Source organism: Lepidochelys kempii, chromosome 13 (assembly GCF_965140285.1).
Source record: "Lepidochelys kempii isolate rLepKem1 chromosome 13, rLepKem1.hap1, whole genome shotgun sequence".
Lineage (NCBI taxonomy): Eukaryota > Metazoa > Chordata > Testudines > Cheloniidae > Lepidochelys > Lepidochelys kempii.
The window spans coordinates 14,331,946-14,348,271 of NC_136392.1; the positions used below are offsets into that span (position 1 = coordinate 14,331,946).

At 40.3% G+C, this 16,326-nt stretch overlaps 1 protein-coding gene across 4 annotated transcripts in view; it reads left to right on the plus strand.

Moving 5' to 3' along the window:
• Window positions 1–16,326, plus strand: part of BCAS1 (brain enriched myelin associated protein 1) — an 80,854-nt gene that overhangs the window by 31,423 nt on the left and 33,105 nt on the right. For 3 of the 4 annotated variants that reach the window (XM_073309333.2, XM_073309336.2, XM_073309335.2), the window contains exons 6-8: window positions 4,008–4,148; window positions 8,351–8,386; window positions 8,758–8,961. In XM_073309333.2, the coding sequence (XP_073165434.2) occupies window positions 4,008–4,148; window positions 8,351–8,386; window positions 8,758–8,961 (381 nt within the window). The remainder of the gene's footprint in view (window positions 1–4,007; window positions 4,149–8,350; window positions 8,387–8,757; window positions 8,962–16,326) is intronic. The other variant, XM_073309334.2, reaches the window with a different exon arrangement.

Sequence of the window (16,326 nt, forward strand, 5' to 3'; positions counted from 1 at the left end):
ATTAAAGCCCTGTCAGCAAACAGGAGTACTAAAATTTGACCCTAATTCCAGTTAGGACTTGGTCCTCCCCTTAGTGAAATCAATAGGAGTTTTACCATCAACTTCAGTGGGAGCAGAAGCAGGCTTTTCTTCATGAATACAACAGGGAACAGTTTTTATAGTGCAACCACTTTGTCCACAGAATAAGTTCTCTCTGAGTATGTGTCTTCATTGCAGAGTTAGCCCATACTCTTACCTACGTAATGCCCACTCATGTCCTCACCCAACTTTGGTTGTGCTTCCAACCCAAACTAGCTGGCACAGCTGCTGCTATGGGTTAGAGTCCAGGTTCCACTTCATCTCGAACTGGTAACCCACCCACTTTGCAGTGAGGACACATTTGAATTCTGATAGTCCTCCAGGGTCTTCCCACAGTTGCCCCCAGGACAGACAGATTCTCCCAGAATTCACTGGGAAGGAATCATAGAGCATCTTTTCTTACTGCAGCACAAGAACTATGGTATATGCCCCCAAAAGTCTTAGTGACACACAGCTGTGTGCAGCACAGTGGTGACGCAGTAAGTTGGCTCATAGAATCATAGAAGATTAGAGTTGGAAGAGACCTCAGGTCATCTAGTCCAACCCCCTGCTCAAAGCAGGGCCAACCCCAACTAAATCATCCCAGCCAGGGATGTCAAGCCGGGCCTTAAAAACCTCTAAGGATGGAGATTCCACCACTGCCCTAGGTAACCCATTCCAGTGCTTCACCACCCTCCTAGTGAAATAGTTTTTTTCTAATATCCAACCTAGACCTCCCACACTGCAACTTGAGGCCATTGCTCCTTGTTCTGTCATCTGCCACCACTGAGAACAGCCTAGCTCCATCCTCTTTGGAACCCCCTTTCAGACAGTTGAAGGCTGCTATCAAATCCCCCCTCACTCTTCTCTGCTGCAGACTAAATAAGCCCAGTTCCCTCAGCGTCTCCTCATAAGTCATGTGCCACAGCCCCCTAATCATTTTTGTTGCTCTCTGCTAGACTCTCTCCAATTTGTCCACATCCCTTCTGTAGTGGGGGGGCCCAAAACTGGACGCAGTACTCCAGATGTGGTCTCACCAATGCCGAATAGAGGGGAATAATCACTTCCCTCAGTCTGCTGGCAATGTTCCTACTAATGCAGCCCAATATGCCTTTAGCCTTCTTGGCAACAAGGGCACACTGTTGACTCATATCCAGCTTCTCGTCCACTGTTCCCCAGGTCCTTTTCTGCAGAACTGCCGCTTAGCCAGTCAGTCCCCAGCCTATAGCAGTGCATAGGATTCTTCCGTCCTAAGTGCAGGACTCTGCACTTGTCCTTGTTGAACCTCATCAGATTTGCCAATCCTCCAATTTGTCTAGGTCACTCTGGACCGTATCCCTACCCTCCAGCATATCTACCTCTCCCCCCAGATTAGTGTCATCCGCAAACTTGCTGAGGCTGCAATCCATCCCATCATCCAGATCATTAATGAAGATGTTGAACAAAACTGATCCCAGGACCAACCCCTGGGACACTCCCAGCCAGCTGACTGCCAACTAGACATTGAGCCATTGATCACTACCTGTTGAGCCTGACGATCTAGCCAGCTTTCTATCCACCTCCATTCATCCAATCCATACTTTTTTAACTTGCTGGCAAGAATACTGTGGGAAATTGTATCAAAAGCTTTGCTAAAGTCAAGGTATATCACGTCGATCCCTTTGTCCATATCCACAGAGTCAGTTATCTCATCATAGAAGGCAATCAGGTTGGTCAGGCATGACTTGCCCTTGGTGAATCCATATTGACTGTTCCTGCTCACCTTCCTCTCCCCCAAGTGCTTCAAAATGGATTCCTTGAGGACCTGCTCCATGATTTTTCCGGGGACTGAGGTGAGGCTGTAGTTCCCCAGATTCTTCTTCTTCTCTTTTTTAAAGATGGGCACTATATTGGCCTTTTTCCAATCATCTGGGACATCCCCCAATTACCCTGAGTTTTCAAAGATAATGGCCAATGGCTCTGCAGTCACAGATAAGCCTTTTCAATGTGGCTGATGACCTGGGTTAGCTCTACAATGAAAACACACCCTTAGATCTGTCCAAAGAATGTTAGGAAGATCCTCACCTTCATGCCTACAAAGAACAAACTACTTTAGGGTTGAATTTGGCGTCTTAAAGCACACCAACATGTTGTTAACCAACATACCTATGGACTTAATCTATTTTTGAGAGAGAGAGAGATGCTCTCCAAACATGGGTGCAACCTTATTGATGTCATTGGAGTTTCACCCATGTTAATAGAAGCAGAATTTGGCCAATACGATAAATCTGTATTTCTTCTCTTCTGTTGAATCACACTGTCATAGGATTAGCTGGGTTTTTTTTTATAAGTTGTTATTGGACAAAGTTATCCACTTGACTGGAACAAATCTGCCCTCAACTGAACCATATATTCAACCCTTCACAGTACTCCTGACTTTGTCCCACTATGTTCAACCCTTCAGCAGAGCCATGGGTATATCAAGAGCACTGCAGAACAGAAGAGGGTAAAGAAGAATTGGCCATTGCTAATCTTAATAGCTAACTGAATTATCACATAATAAAAAATCCAAGAGATAGTACGCGACAGAGTTAGGGGCAACTACGTGTCAAGGGAAGATCTAGGTGTCAGGATGACATCTAATGCTATGTCAGCTTCAGAGCTTCCTGCAAAATACTTCATATTATCCTGCACGATTGAGTGAACAATAGTGTCTTTAATTTAATTGATGGCACTGTAGACCAAACAATATTTATTGCTTTGGGACTTGGATCACTCAGTGTTCTTGTGGTTTCTATAAGTCAGTCAACTCTGAATGTTTTTATTGAACACCATTTTACTTTCATACGTTTATAAAAAGGGCTGAAGTTTTCTAAGAGGTGGATAAAGGAGAAATCTTAACTGGTGTTACCTGTGAACTCTATAGAGTATTGGCATTAATATTATTACAGTAATGGGGTTAGTCTGGTTCAGAAATAGAATTGGCTATTCTATTCCTGAACCAGACTATACCTCTAGATCTGGTATCAGAGAGTAGGATACTCCTGATTCATGCTCAGATTGGAAGATCATTCTCAGAAGCAGTGTCCTTTTAAGGGAATATACAATGGAGTGACTTTGAAACATTTACTTCCTGATTTAAGAATGTTAGTACCTGCCCACTTCCTAATATTTCTCTGATTTTTTCAACATGACTGGTAGACATTGCATAAGCGTTTTACACATTTCCATATATCTCAGAATGTTTTGAACATGCATTTTAGATTAATGTATTAATGGAAGATTAATACATTTTTATTATTTATACATATTATTCAGAAACCTTTTTTATATAATCAGCAGTACAGCATTAGAAAAACCCTAAATAATAAAGATAAACCCAGACCCTGCAAAGATTTACACACCCACTTAATTTTAAGCACATGAATAATCCATCTGAACTCAAAGGAACTATTCATGTGCTCAAAATTAAGTACATGCTTTAATCTTTGTAGAATTGCTGCCTTAGCATAATGATGAATTTGGGGCCAAATTCTGATCTCATTTATACCAGTTTAATCTGGAATGAAGTTAATTTTGGATTTAATTGGTGTAAATTAATTCAGACTTTGGCCCACTGGACTCAGATTAAACATTCACATACAAATTCTTCTCTCATTTGTAACTCTGATCAAATCATCTGAATTCCACTGAAGTAACAGAAAGAGGAGGTTTGCCAAGTGATGACTGTCAAATTTTTGCTACTGTTCATCTAAAACAAAGTCCATGGGAACTGAGAGATAACTATTAAACAAAAAATATAACATTATTTTGGCATGTTATTGTCCAGGTGGATGAAATGAAATGTTTGACTTTAATACACCACCTGTAAGTGTTGTATTATGTATTAATTAATACTTAATTATGTATAATTAATAATGCATTAAAGGAAATGGAGTATGTAATAGACTATGAATGCTGTTGCACAAAAGGAATCCAAAGTGGAGAAGGGCCATGGTGGGCATCCTGCTCAGAAGACACCAGTAGAATCCCAAGCTAAAGGAGCCAAGAAAAAGAAGTCAGAGAGTCCCAAGTTAGGACACAAAACATTTAGCAAATTCTTTAGGCATAAGGTCTGTATATGATTCTAGCAAAAGTGGAACCCTGAGAAGTAACAGATGGCTCTTGTCGCAGGGTGAAGTATTAAAATGATGGGATTTCATATGGTGCAACTGAAATCGGAATCTGGTCAACCCTTAAATAATTTGAAAAATAATTACATGAGCATATACCTAAAACCTGTGGGGAAAAAGTGTTTTGCAACATGGAAATACTTCCCTCATATACCATCTGTGAATTCAGGATTCTGAAAGAATTCCTCTAATCTGCTAAAACCTACATTCTTTTATTATTGTAATAAGTCATTAACGCTAACCAAACATACAATGGCCATAACCCGAATACATAGAAGATTTGCACTGACAAACAGTGAATTATGAAACAAAAAAAGGTCTCCTTCAATGGGATGCTAGCTCTAAGGGCCCAATCCAACTTCTAAAGAAGACAATGAAAAGATTCCCATTGACTTAATTGGACTATTCACATGCTTAAAGTCAGGCATGTGCTTAAATACCTTGCTGAACTGGAGCCTATAACCCCAAACATGTATTCAGTAGAGGTGGTTGAAAAATGAGATATTTTTCCATTGAAATGCTTGAATTTTCATTGTAAAACTGAAACATTTTTGGCTGAAAACTGAATTTTGTTCTTGGTTGAAAATCTTTTTTGTTTTTCCTCGTGAAAACTTGAGGAAAGCAGACACTGTCCATGAAAATTTTGATGTAGCTGAAAATCCAGTTTTCCATAGGAAAAAGAAGTGTTGACCGAGAATTTTGAACCCAGTCCTAGTATTCAGTGGGTTAGATCTTAATCAAAGCTTTTGTCTTAACAAGGACGATCAAGATTTATGTTGTGATGCACTGTGGCTGGGAGACAAAGAACAGCAGCATTATATCCCAAAGAATGTAGAGTCAGAGACCCTTTAGCTGAGGGAGGAAAATAATATTAATTGCATGCAAAAATTCCACTCAGACACCCACTTGGAATGTTTTGGGAGTAGGGGGCTTTTATAATAAGTAGCTATGTTAGGGTTAGCGGTGGGGAGGCACCTCTTTAAAACTGACAAGAACATTTTATTCTCCACTGTTCACTAAAAGTTCCATGTTCCTTCATTTTTTTTCTAGTCCAGAAATGTTCCGTCTCATTAAATCTCATGGAAGGTACGACAGTCTTTCCGCTGTAGTTAAAACTATTGGGCACTGTCTAGACGAGGAAAATAGGTCATGTTTTGAAAACATGACAGCTAACATGTTTTGACTAACACATTTTTAAATAGTGTAGAATATTTAATGCATTTAAAATAAGTTAGCTGGTCACAGCCTACCCCCTAGACCCTGCACTAGTGTCAAACATTACTAGCTAATATGTTTTTAAAAGCTATTTAAAAATGCATACTTTTTATGTTGACTCATTCCTCCTTCTGTGGGGATTTTTTAATTGTGTTTTTCAGAGTGCGTGGGTGTTTTGTGTTTAAATATGTAAGAAATTACCACACTATAAAACAAGTGTAAGTAATATTGGAACTACAAATTGTGACACTCTCCAATGAAAAAGGTAGAAAGTTCAAAGTTGTGGCTAAAACACTACCCCGTTAGTTGTGGCAGAGGTTTCAAATCAGGGCACTACCTTTTGTGCCAACACAGGAAGGTCAGTCCTTTGTCTTGGTTTGCTTCAAAATCTGACATTAGTAACTTAACAGTGGAGTTCCTCGTGTCTTAATTTCTGGTCCTGTGACATGACAAACTGTAATTTAAACATGAGACATCTTAGGCAATTAGATAAAGAACTAATGTATTTAAAATTATAGTTAATTGTTTTAATAAAATTTAACTGTGAACACTTCATTTTGAGAACCCTTGGTTACTTGGAGTTTTTTCTATTTAATAGCCTTGTTAGCTTCAGTAATAATCCTGAAGTATTCATCCTAATTGAAGGAGGATAGCAATGATTAAAAAATCCATTGTTTTTCAGTGCTGTCACTTATATAAAATACTAACTTCTAGTCAAAATAAGCATACTAAAAACCAAGTTTCAAATGTTGCTTCTGAGCAGTAACATGGACCCTAATAACTGGAAACATATTAAGCCTGGTACCCTGGGATTTTGTTAGCTTTGATGGGATTCTCCCAGCTGAATCCCTGTGCATCTCGCTATTCAGATCCTGAGTGTATGTCGCTTTATGCTCAGATCTAGTTTTTAAATATAACTTTATTAATTTATGAAATTCCATCTGGGGAGGAGAGAAATTATTAATTAACTTTCAGGCACTATAGCTGAAGTCAGTTTCTGGCTTTCACCCTGGAGTTCTGTAAATTACTCTGGATCATTGGAGTTAACCACAAAAAGGGGAAATTCATGTCTCCAGCAGAACACTCACACCTGTTCTTTCAAGAAATCTCCAACTGCATGGCAAGGTGCCTAGAATTAGAGAAGCAGGAAGAACATTTGCCCTATATTCTAATTTATTGCTTCTCTTCCTTTTACAGAATTCAGCTACTCCTTTCCTAATCTAAGCTGCCCTATTATTTGGAGTGAGCAGCTCAAGAGTCATGATAACTGGTTCAGTGAAGTTTGGATCTGGTTGCATAAACTGTGTGCTGCAAGGCTACCAGTGTTGCAATAAATCCAAAGATCACACTTTTCATGTGAACAAACTCCCAAATCGAAAAGCAAATCCCAACTAAGACCACTGAGTTTTAACTGATTTTTTACATATAAATATAAATTCGCCCTGAGTTAACAGGTCTTGGGTAGGGATCTCTGCAGGGAGGCGGGGTGGGGGCAATGGAATCAACCTCCAACCACTGGTGCCGCCCCTCTGTAGCTACAACACCAGTTTATAGACTGGAAATTCCTAGCTCCCTTGATCCACATAAGTGTGGACCTCATGGTTTCTTCCCTAGGCTGCCCCAGTGGTCTGCTCTGTTGATGATAATCAGAGATGATATATTCTAGGCACACTCCATGGCCTTTAGAGTGCAGAGATGCCCCATGGCTTCTCTCTTTGCCGTCTCCCTCTCCTCCTGAACAGCCTTACTGCAAAACGCAGCTGCTTTAAAGGGTGTGTGCAGACCTTCTGAGCTTGGGTAAATGTTACTCCCAAAAGGTCTCAAGGGTACAGAACCTTTATCTTCAGTATTGAAGTAGGGCATACAGTGCTTTGCAAAACTCTGCAATAAGACCTGATGCTCGAACAATCATAACAACAACAAAAATGTACTTGCATGGTTATTTGTAATGGGCATAGCTCAAATATTAACCAGGCCTCAAAACAGAAATTAAAAACAAACATTACATGGCCCTATATAGCCCCAAATCCATCCTAGACAATTCTCTACGTCAGCTGCACCTAATATAATCAGATCCACCTACATTTAAAGGCCTGATTAAGCAATTATTGCAGCACTATCTGCAATATCTTACTTGCGTTTTGCTACAAAATATAGGCCGCAGTATAGCATTTATCACTCAACATTTCTTATCACAGAAATTAGGCCCAGATTTTCAAAGACACCATTTTGCAAACAGTTCCCATCTACAAACATAAGCCAAGGTTTGTACACATGTATTGAGGGTTGTATGTGCATATGCGTGCACACAGGCACACACACACAAATGTGTGCCTTTGAAAAGCTATGTCTAGTTGTTGTTGTTTTTAATTTGTTATGCCTTATACTAGGAAATGAGTTGGAGATTTTTTTTTTCTTGAAAGTACAAGTCTGTGAAAATAAATGCATGAGAACTGGCCACGAAGCACCTGACATGAAACTCCGGTGTTTCTAAAGATATAAATAAATTGTTGGGAAAAGGACACAAAATGCACCAAATAAAGGTGACTGGTGTACTAGTGGATGAGTTTGAGTTTGGTGATTTCCATAAAGTAAGCATGAAAGCCCAAGACCTTTTAGAAGCCAGCTCTACTCCAGTAAGGTAGAGCTGATGTAGTGTGTATCATTAAAGGGCAATTCCTCTAGGTCAAGCAAAAGGTTTATTGCTGGAGCTGCTCAAACTACAGCTGCCTTGTTTCTTAAAAAAGAGTTGGTAGAAGCAGGGCAGTCCAATTCAATTTACATGGCAGCAGGAGTCTGGACTTTGACACACACAAGTATTCACTGAAAAGAAAATGATTAGCGATACAACCAATTCCTACACTGTGTAACTGAGAAGAATGGTATTGTTCAAAATAAACTTACCGTTGTGCTTTGTTTCCCTTTAGTCCACAAAAGAGGCCCAGGAGCCAACTAATGCCCAAGTGAGTAGGATTACTTATAAGTCATCCAAATGACTTGTATATAGTCATTTTTTTAACTAATGTCACTGCCACATCCAGTCTGACACAATGTATGAATGTAACAGTTAACAGTCTTTGCAATGGATGGATTTCTACTTAGTTTACATCTTCCTTGCCATGAGTTCACTGCATTACTTACCTCTGAAGTGTATGGCAATGCAATTTGTATGAGTGATGCTGTACAAGTTGTGCTCTACTGTGTCATATTTCTTGGGTGAGCGTGGTTTATTGCGTCATCGCTCTTGTCATGAGTGATGCTTGAGTGTGTTTTGAGTCCGTTTTCCTTTACAAAGTTTTAATGATGCTGTAACGATTTTTGTGTATGTCTCTAGGGTGCTGAACAGCTGCCGGTCACCTCTGTCAATGTAAAATCTGAAAAAAATGCCCCTCCCTCTCAGGAATCGCAGACTGCAAAAGCCCCTGAACCCGCAGCTCAGAAGCAGGCAGCAGCAGCAACTACTGAAGCTCCCAAAGATATGGCTAAGGAGAGATCTGCACCTACTTCCACACCATTGAGCAAACTCTTCTGGAAAAAGGTATGTCTAGATTTCGGAATGGTTTCCTCTGCTCCCCATCTCCGCAGTTTGGGGAGATAATGTAACTGGATTCCTGATGAAGGAACCAAAGCCAAAAAGTTAAGCAGAGTCACATTTTTAGACAACATAGGTAAGTGTGAATGTCTATGCAGTTACCACCACTGTTCATGTGCTTTGTGCAGTTGCCTGTGCAAATGGCTATTGATGGTTATTTGCACATGTATTTCCTTTACTAGTGTGTAATTATGACCCTTCTGGAAAAGGCCTATATGACTTAATAAAGAGTAATAACTTCCTATAGAATTTTTGAGCTAACCCTATGAATAGGTGATATAAATCTCTATTAAATTATATAGGTTGGTTTAAAAATCCTTTAGAGATTATATTATTCTTTAATAAATTCTATAGGTTTTTAGAGTAATTTCCATAGTAGTCTGTGATGGGTTCGGTCACAGAGACCTCCCCTTGGTTACTGTCACCTGACAAGCTGGAATTGCCTCTGAGCCCATTTTCCCTGCCAGCTTGGAACTCCAGAACACCTGCTTTTTTGAGCCAGACATGCTAGTTTGCTGCAAACACAGACCCAGGTCTGGTTTACGCCCCCAAAGCTGCAGACTTTAACCAAAAACTGCTTAGCAAGTTGCCTATCTCCAGCACCCAGACACCCAGTTTCAAACCTCAAATAAATCAGTTTTACTCTGTATAAAGTTTATGTATAAATAAATTGTTCACCCTCTATAACACTGATATAGAGCTGATATGCACAGCTGTTTGTTCCCCCAGGTATTAATCACTTACTTTGGTTTCAGAGTAACAGCCGTGTTAGTCTGTACTTGCAAAAAGAAAAGGAATACTTGTGGCACCTTAGAGACTAACCAATTTATTTGAGCATAAGCTTTCTTTGGGTTATTTTGGGTTAATTAATAAACAAAAGTGATTTCATTAAGTATAAAAAGTAGGATTTAAGTGGTTTCAAGTAATAACAGGCAGAATAAAATAAGGTACCAAGAAAAATAAAACAAAACATGCAAGTCTAAGCCTAATACACTAAGAAACTGAATACAGGTAAATCTCACCCTTAGAGATGTTCCAATAAGCTTCTTTCACAACTAGACTCCTTCCTAGTCTGGGCCCAATCCTTTCCATGGTACAATCCTTGTTAGTTCCAGCAGGCATCTTAGGTGAAAAACAGAAGATTCCACATGACAGGGCCCCTTTGTTCTGTTCCACTCCCTAATATATCTTTGGCACAAGGCGGGAATCCTTTGTCTCTCTCTGGATTCCCATCCCTCCTTCTAAATGGAAAAGCACCAGGTTAAAGATGGATTGCAGTTCAGGTGACACGATCACATGTCACTGTAAAACTTCATTACCCACTAGCTGACACCCATGTATACAGGAAGGCTTACAAGTAAACAGAGCCATCTACAATCAATTGTTCTAGTCAATGGGAGCCATCAAGATTCTTAACCACCACTAATGGCCCACACTTTGCATAATTACAGTAGGACCTCAGAGTTATGTTACATATTCCTAGTTTCAGATACAAGAATGATACATTCATACAAATAGGATGACCACACTCAGTAGATTATAAGCTTGGTAAAGATACCTCACAAGAGACCTTTTGCACAAAGCATATTCCAGTTACATCATATTTACACGCAATGTCACAGAGTCTGTTTCTTTTTTTGGAGTCCCCTGATTTATTTGTTTTACTCATGCTGACGCTCTGAAACTCTGTCCCTCCCTTGGTCTGTTTCTTCTAATGGGTTTCAAACAAGAATGAACTTACTTGACAGACAACCTAAGGGTTGGCAGCCCTTAGGTAAAGCAATATATTTGATAGAAACTAGCAAGAATTATGAAAATGAAGCTGCAGTTTCTATGGTTCTTTGTGGTACATACAAAAAGGCGGGGCCCTATCTAGTTTTATTTACCAGAGGAACTACACTGAATCATTGTATCGTGAATAACTGCCCCCCCCCCCCGGGCTACGGTTCAAATTTAGATGCCAAAAATGAAATGCTTCCAAATAAGTAGATACTGATTAAATGAAGCCCATGAGCTTCTTTGTCTATGATTTCTCTGCTGGGCAGAAGAATTGGAGACATAGTTTCTGTATGCCACTAACATTGAACATTTGTGGTGCTTACTACTTCACAGATGAAGCAAGCATGATTTGCTTGTTTCACTTCATATCCAAGACAGTTTAAAGCAGTTGTCTGGGTTTATTATTTTCCTATGGCATTGGATGAATCAGGTATTTGTAATAAAAGGAAGCCTGTAAAGTGGGGAAAGAGATATCTGAGAGGTTTCATATTGTTACAGAAACCATATCCACTTTCTGAATATGTCTGGCTCAATGGAGATGCAGAGCAAGATGCATACTGAGCCTCAAGATGGGATAAGAAGAGAAACAGCTGAATCAAAGAGACAAATCCATTAAGTTGTAAATTCACTGACGTCAGTGGGAGTTGTACCAGAAATTCACTTTAAGCCAAGTTGTCAATTTTTTAATAAATAAGTAACCTAGTCTACTGTGTAAGAGGAAAGAAGGGAAATGTAGATCTGTTCCTGAACATTAACTCTCATTGAAGATTTATGGGCCAAAATTCCATTCGGACTAATAAGTGAGATTCTGCCTTCTACAGATGGCCAGCACAAAGCCTCTGCACTAGGGGAGTCTCACTAAAGTCTTCTCCTGAGGGATTCAATTGGACTCAAGTAGTGCAGAGGCTTTCTGCACTGTGGTGAGTTCCATCCAGTATAAATATCAGCTGCCCTCACACACCACAACCCCGTCCAAATATGACAGGCCCAGGCAACTCCCTCCATTTGTTTCTTCTCTTTTTTTTTAACCTCTGTCAATCTGAAGGGAGACTGAAGGGGTATGAGGACATGTCAAGGTCCTTCCTGGCATGTGGGACCTCCTTGAGCCTGCAAAAAGGGCTTGACCATCCTACCTAATGTTTCTTGTGGCCCTCAAAATTTGGAACAAAAATAAACTACTGCAAGACAAGAGTCCCACACGTGCTCTGGCACCAGCCCCACTCCAGCCTTGGGTGTATTGTGTTCCTCACCATCCAAATGGTGTTGGTTGATCAGAGTGGAAATTTGCCCCAGTGGTGGACAGGGACTATAGAGAGCTCTGCATATCTCTGTGCAGACCTAACATAGGCTGCAGCAGATATGGGTGACCCTGAGAAATTTCTGAGTATAGTTGGGCCTTCACCAAATGCATGACTCTAAAGACCCCTGAACTTTTGAGGTCTTTGAAACCTGGACCCAAATTTTGCTGCATGGGCCCATCTTTGCCTAATTTTGAACTATCCAGACTTCCTGATTCTGCAAACTTTGGCTGGAAGTCTTATGAGAACAAGATTTGTTGTGAGATTTCTGGTCTTGCCTGCTTCCAGCTGGGATAGAAATATCATGAGCTAACTGAAACCAAATAAAGGGACAATGAAAAATAAGAAAAGGAGTACTTGTGGCACCTTAGAGACTAACCAATTTATTAGAGCATAAGCTTTCGTGAGCTACAGCTCACTTCCTCAGATGCATATCGTGGAAACTGCAGCAGGCTTTATATATACACAGAGAATATGAAACAATACCTATTCCCACCCCACTGTCCTGCTGGTAATAGCTTATCTAAAGTGATCATCAGGTGGGCCATTTCCAGCACAAATCCAGGTTTTCTCACCCTCCACCCCCTCACACAAATTCACGCTCCTGCTGGTGATAGCCCATCCAAAGTGACAACTCTTTACACAATGTGCATGACAATCAAGTTGGGCTATTTCCTGCACAAATCCAGGTTTTCTCACATCCCCCCCACCCCCATACACACACAAACTCACTCTCCTGCTGGTAATAGCTCATCCAAACTGACCACTCTTCAAGTTAAAATAGAACATCTGGGGGGGGAGGGGGGTAGGAAAAAACAAGAGGAAACAGGCTACCTTGCATAATGACTTAGTCACTCCAAGTCTCTATTTAAGCCTAAATTAATAGTATCCAATTTGCAAATGAATTCCAATTCAGCAGTTTCTCGCTGGAGTCTGGATTTGAAGTTTTTTTGTTTTAAGATAGCGACCTTCATGTCTGTGATCGCGTGACCAGAGAGATTGAAGTGTTCTCCGACTGGTTTATGAATGTTATAATTCTTGACATCTGATTTGTGTCCATTTATTCTTTTACGTAGAGACTGTCCAGTTTGACCAATGTACATGGCAGAGGGGCATTGCTGGCACATGATGGCATATATCACATTGGTGGATGTGCAGGTGAACGAGCCTCTGATAGTGTGGCTGATGTTATTAGGCCCTGTGATGGTGTCCCCTGAATAGATATGTGGGCACAATTGGCAACGGGCTTTGTTGCAAGGATAAGTTCCTGGGTTAGTGGTTCTGTTGTGTGGTATGTGGTTGTTGGTGAGTATTTGCTTCAGGTCGCGGGGCTGTCTGTAGGCAAGGACTGGCCTGTCTCCCAAGATTTGTGAGAGTGTTGGGTCATCCTTTAGGATAGGTTGTAGATCCTTAATAATGCGTTGGAGGGGTTTTAGTTGGGGGCTGAAGGTGATGGCTAGTGGCATTCTGTTATTTTCTTTGTTAGGCCTGTCCTGTAGTAGGTAACTTCTGGGAACTCTTCTGGCTCTATCAATCTGTTTCTTTACTTCTGCAGGTGGGTATTGTAGTTGTAAGAAAGCTTGACAGAGATCTTGTAGGTGTTTGTCTCTGTCTGAGGGGTTGGAGCAAATGCGGTTGTATCGCAGAGCTTGGCTGTAGATGATGGATCGTGTGGTGTGGTCAGGGTGAAAGCTGGAGGCATGCAGGTAGGAATAGCGGTCAGTAGGTTTCCGGTATAGGGTGGTGTTTATGTGACCATTGTTTATTAGCACTGTAGTGTCCAGGAAGTGGATCTCTTGTGTGGACTGGACCAGGCTGAGGTTGGTGGTGGGATGGAAATTGTTGAAATCATGGTGGAATTCCTCAAGGGCTTCTTTTCCATGGGTCCAGATGATGAAGATGTCATCAATATAGCGCAAGTAGAGTAGGGGCTTTAGGGGACGAGAGCTGAAGAAGCGTTGTTCTAAATCAGCCATAAAAATGTTGGCATACTGTGGGGCCATGCGGGTACCCATAGCAGTGCCGCTGATCTGAAGGTATACATTGTCCCCAAATGTGAAGTAGTTATGGGTAAGGACAAAGTCACAAAGTTCAGCCACCAGGTTAGCCGTGACATTATCGGGGATAGTGCTCTTGACGGCTTGTAGTCCATCTTTGTGTGGAATGTTGGTGTAGAGGGCTTCTACATCCATAGTGGCCAGGATGGTGTTATCAGGAAGATCACCGATGGATTGAAGTTTCCTCAGGAAGTCAGTGGTGTCTCGAAGGTAGCTGGGAGTGCTGGTAGCGTAGGGCCTGAGGAGGGAGTCTACATAGCCAGACAATCCTGCTGTCAGGGTGCCAATGCCTGAGATGATGGGGCACCCAGGATTTCCAGGTTTATGGATCTTGGGTAGTAGATAGAATATCCCAGGTCGGGGTTCCAGGGGTGTGTCTGTGCAGATTTGATCTTGTGCTTTTTCAGGAAGTTTCTTGAGCAAATGCTGTAGTTGCTTTTGGTAACTCTCAGTGGGATCAGAGGGTAATGGCTTGTAGAAACTCGTGTTGGAGAGCTGCCGAGCAGCCTCTTGTTCATATTCATGAAAAATAAGAGAAATTGGAGAAATTGCCCAAGTTTTACAAAGCTCAGGAAAAAAATTGTTTTGAATTTTGTCTGAAAGCCCTGTCTTGCTTTTTATTTAATCCAAAGCAGTGTTTGTCTAGCTTTAGAAGTTGCTTGATTTTTCTCAGACAAGTTGAAAAATATTTGCATTTTTCACTAAACAGGTGTTATTTTCAAATGTTTTGTTTTCTCGGTAGGAAACAAGACATATTGTAATTGTTTCATAATAAAATCCCTGGCTTGGCTTTAATGATTGAAATAATGCATTGCACCAGTCTACAACTCCCTGTCGGGTGTTCATGTTCATTCATGTTCCCTCGCTCTCTCTCATTGTAATGTAGCTGATTTAAAAATACATGAAAATGTATCTTTTGTCTCCATTAATGAACTAGTTGTTGTCAAAGGAAGGTTGATTGTCATGGAAGAATTATTTTATCTTATCTCATATGTGGCAGGCATGGTCAAAATTAGGCTAATTAAAAATATGAACTAGGTTCTCAGCTGGTGTGAATTAATTCTTCATTGATTCCAGTGAAATGATGCTAAATTACACCACCTGAGCTTCTGATGCTATATTCTGTTAATTTAAAATAATCTTTGGACCCAGTTCTTCTCCCACATACACTGTTTTACAGTCATTGAAGTGTATCTTGTTTACGTAGGTATAAACCAGTGGGAAATTAGGCCCTTTGTCTTTTGAAAATCTCACTCTTCTCTCTGTTTGAGAAATGGGTACTGTAGGTCAAATCTGAACCTTACATTGGTGCAAACTCCATAATAACTCCATTGATTTGACCAGGGAGAACTGAATTCAATGGAGTTACTAGAGATATAAATGGGTGTCGCTGAGAACAGAATATTTATATTTATATTTTATATTTAGATGTTTTTAAAAAAATAAAATTACCTGTTTGGTTTGAATGATTATCCCTTACCAGCAAAAGATTTGTGTCACTTCCTTAGGTTTTCTTGATAGAGGAATATATTATATTTCCTTTAACCAGGAATCTTGGTGACCTAATCAGCTGAGGCCAAAGGAGTGCATAAAGGCACAAAATGATTTCCCCCCTCATAGGTTAGCCTGAAACTCAAGTTGTTTTGGAGATATTGCTTGTTGGTTTTTATTTTTACTTTATCAATTCCTTTTGCATACTTAACGTATTGCTCTCTTTCCTTAGTTGTTAGAGAGCAGAAGCTAGTAGCAGTTCAAAATAAGTGTGTGTAATTCACACCAATGTGTAGTGCTTCTTTTCAACTAACAAACAGAAACAATCAACAAACAGATCCAGTTACTTCTCCCTTTCCAGCAGGACTCCCTGGAATCTAAAATGCTTGTCTCTTAAAGGAGCTTTCACTTCAAAATATAACTAATGAAATGACTGTCAACAGACTGCAGTGCTAATGCTTTAATTAGAGCTCAGTAAACAGTGCAAAATAATATCTGTGAATGCTTGTTTAACTCTCCAAATTAATTCACTTCTGCTGCGTTTGGCCCTATTTTGTGATCACTTTCCAGGAATATTCTCACAAATGGCTGGAATGTTTGCCAACGTAGCCTTTCTATTTTTTAAGCAAATGGTGAATATTAATGGAAAAGCAAATTTTGCATTTGTAATTACAAGTATTTGCACT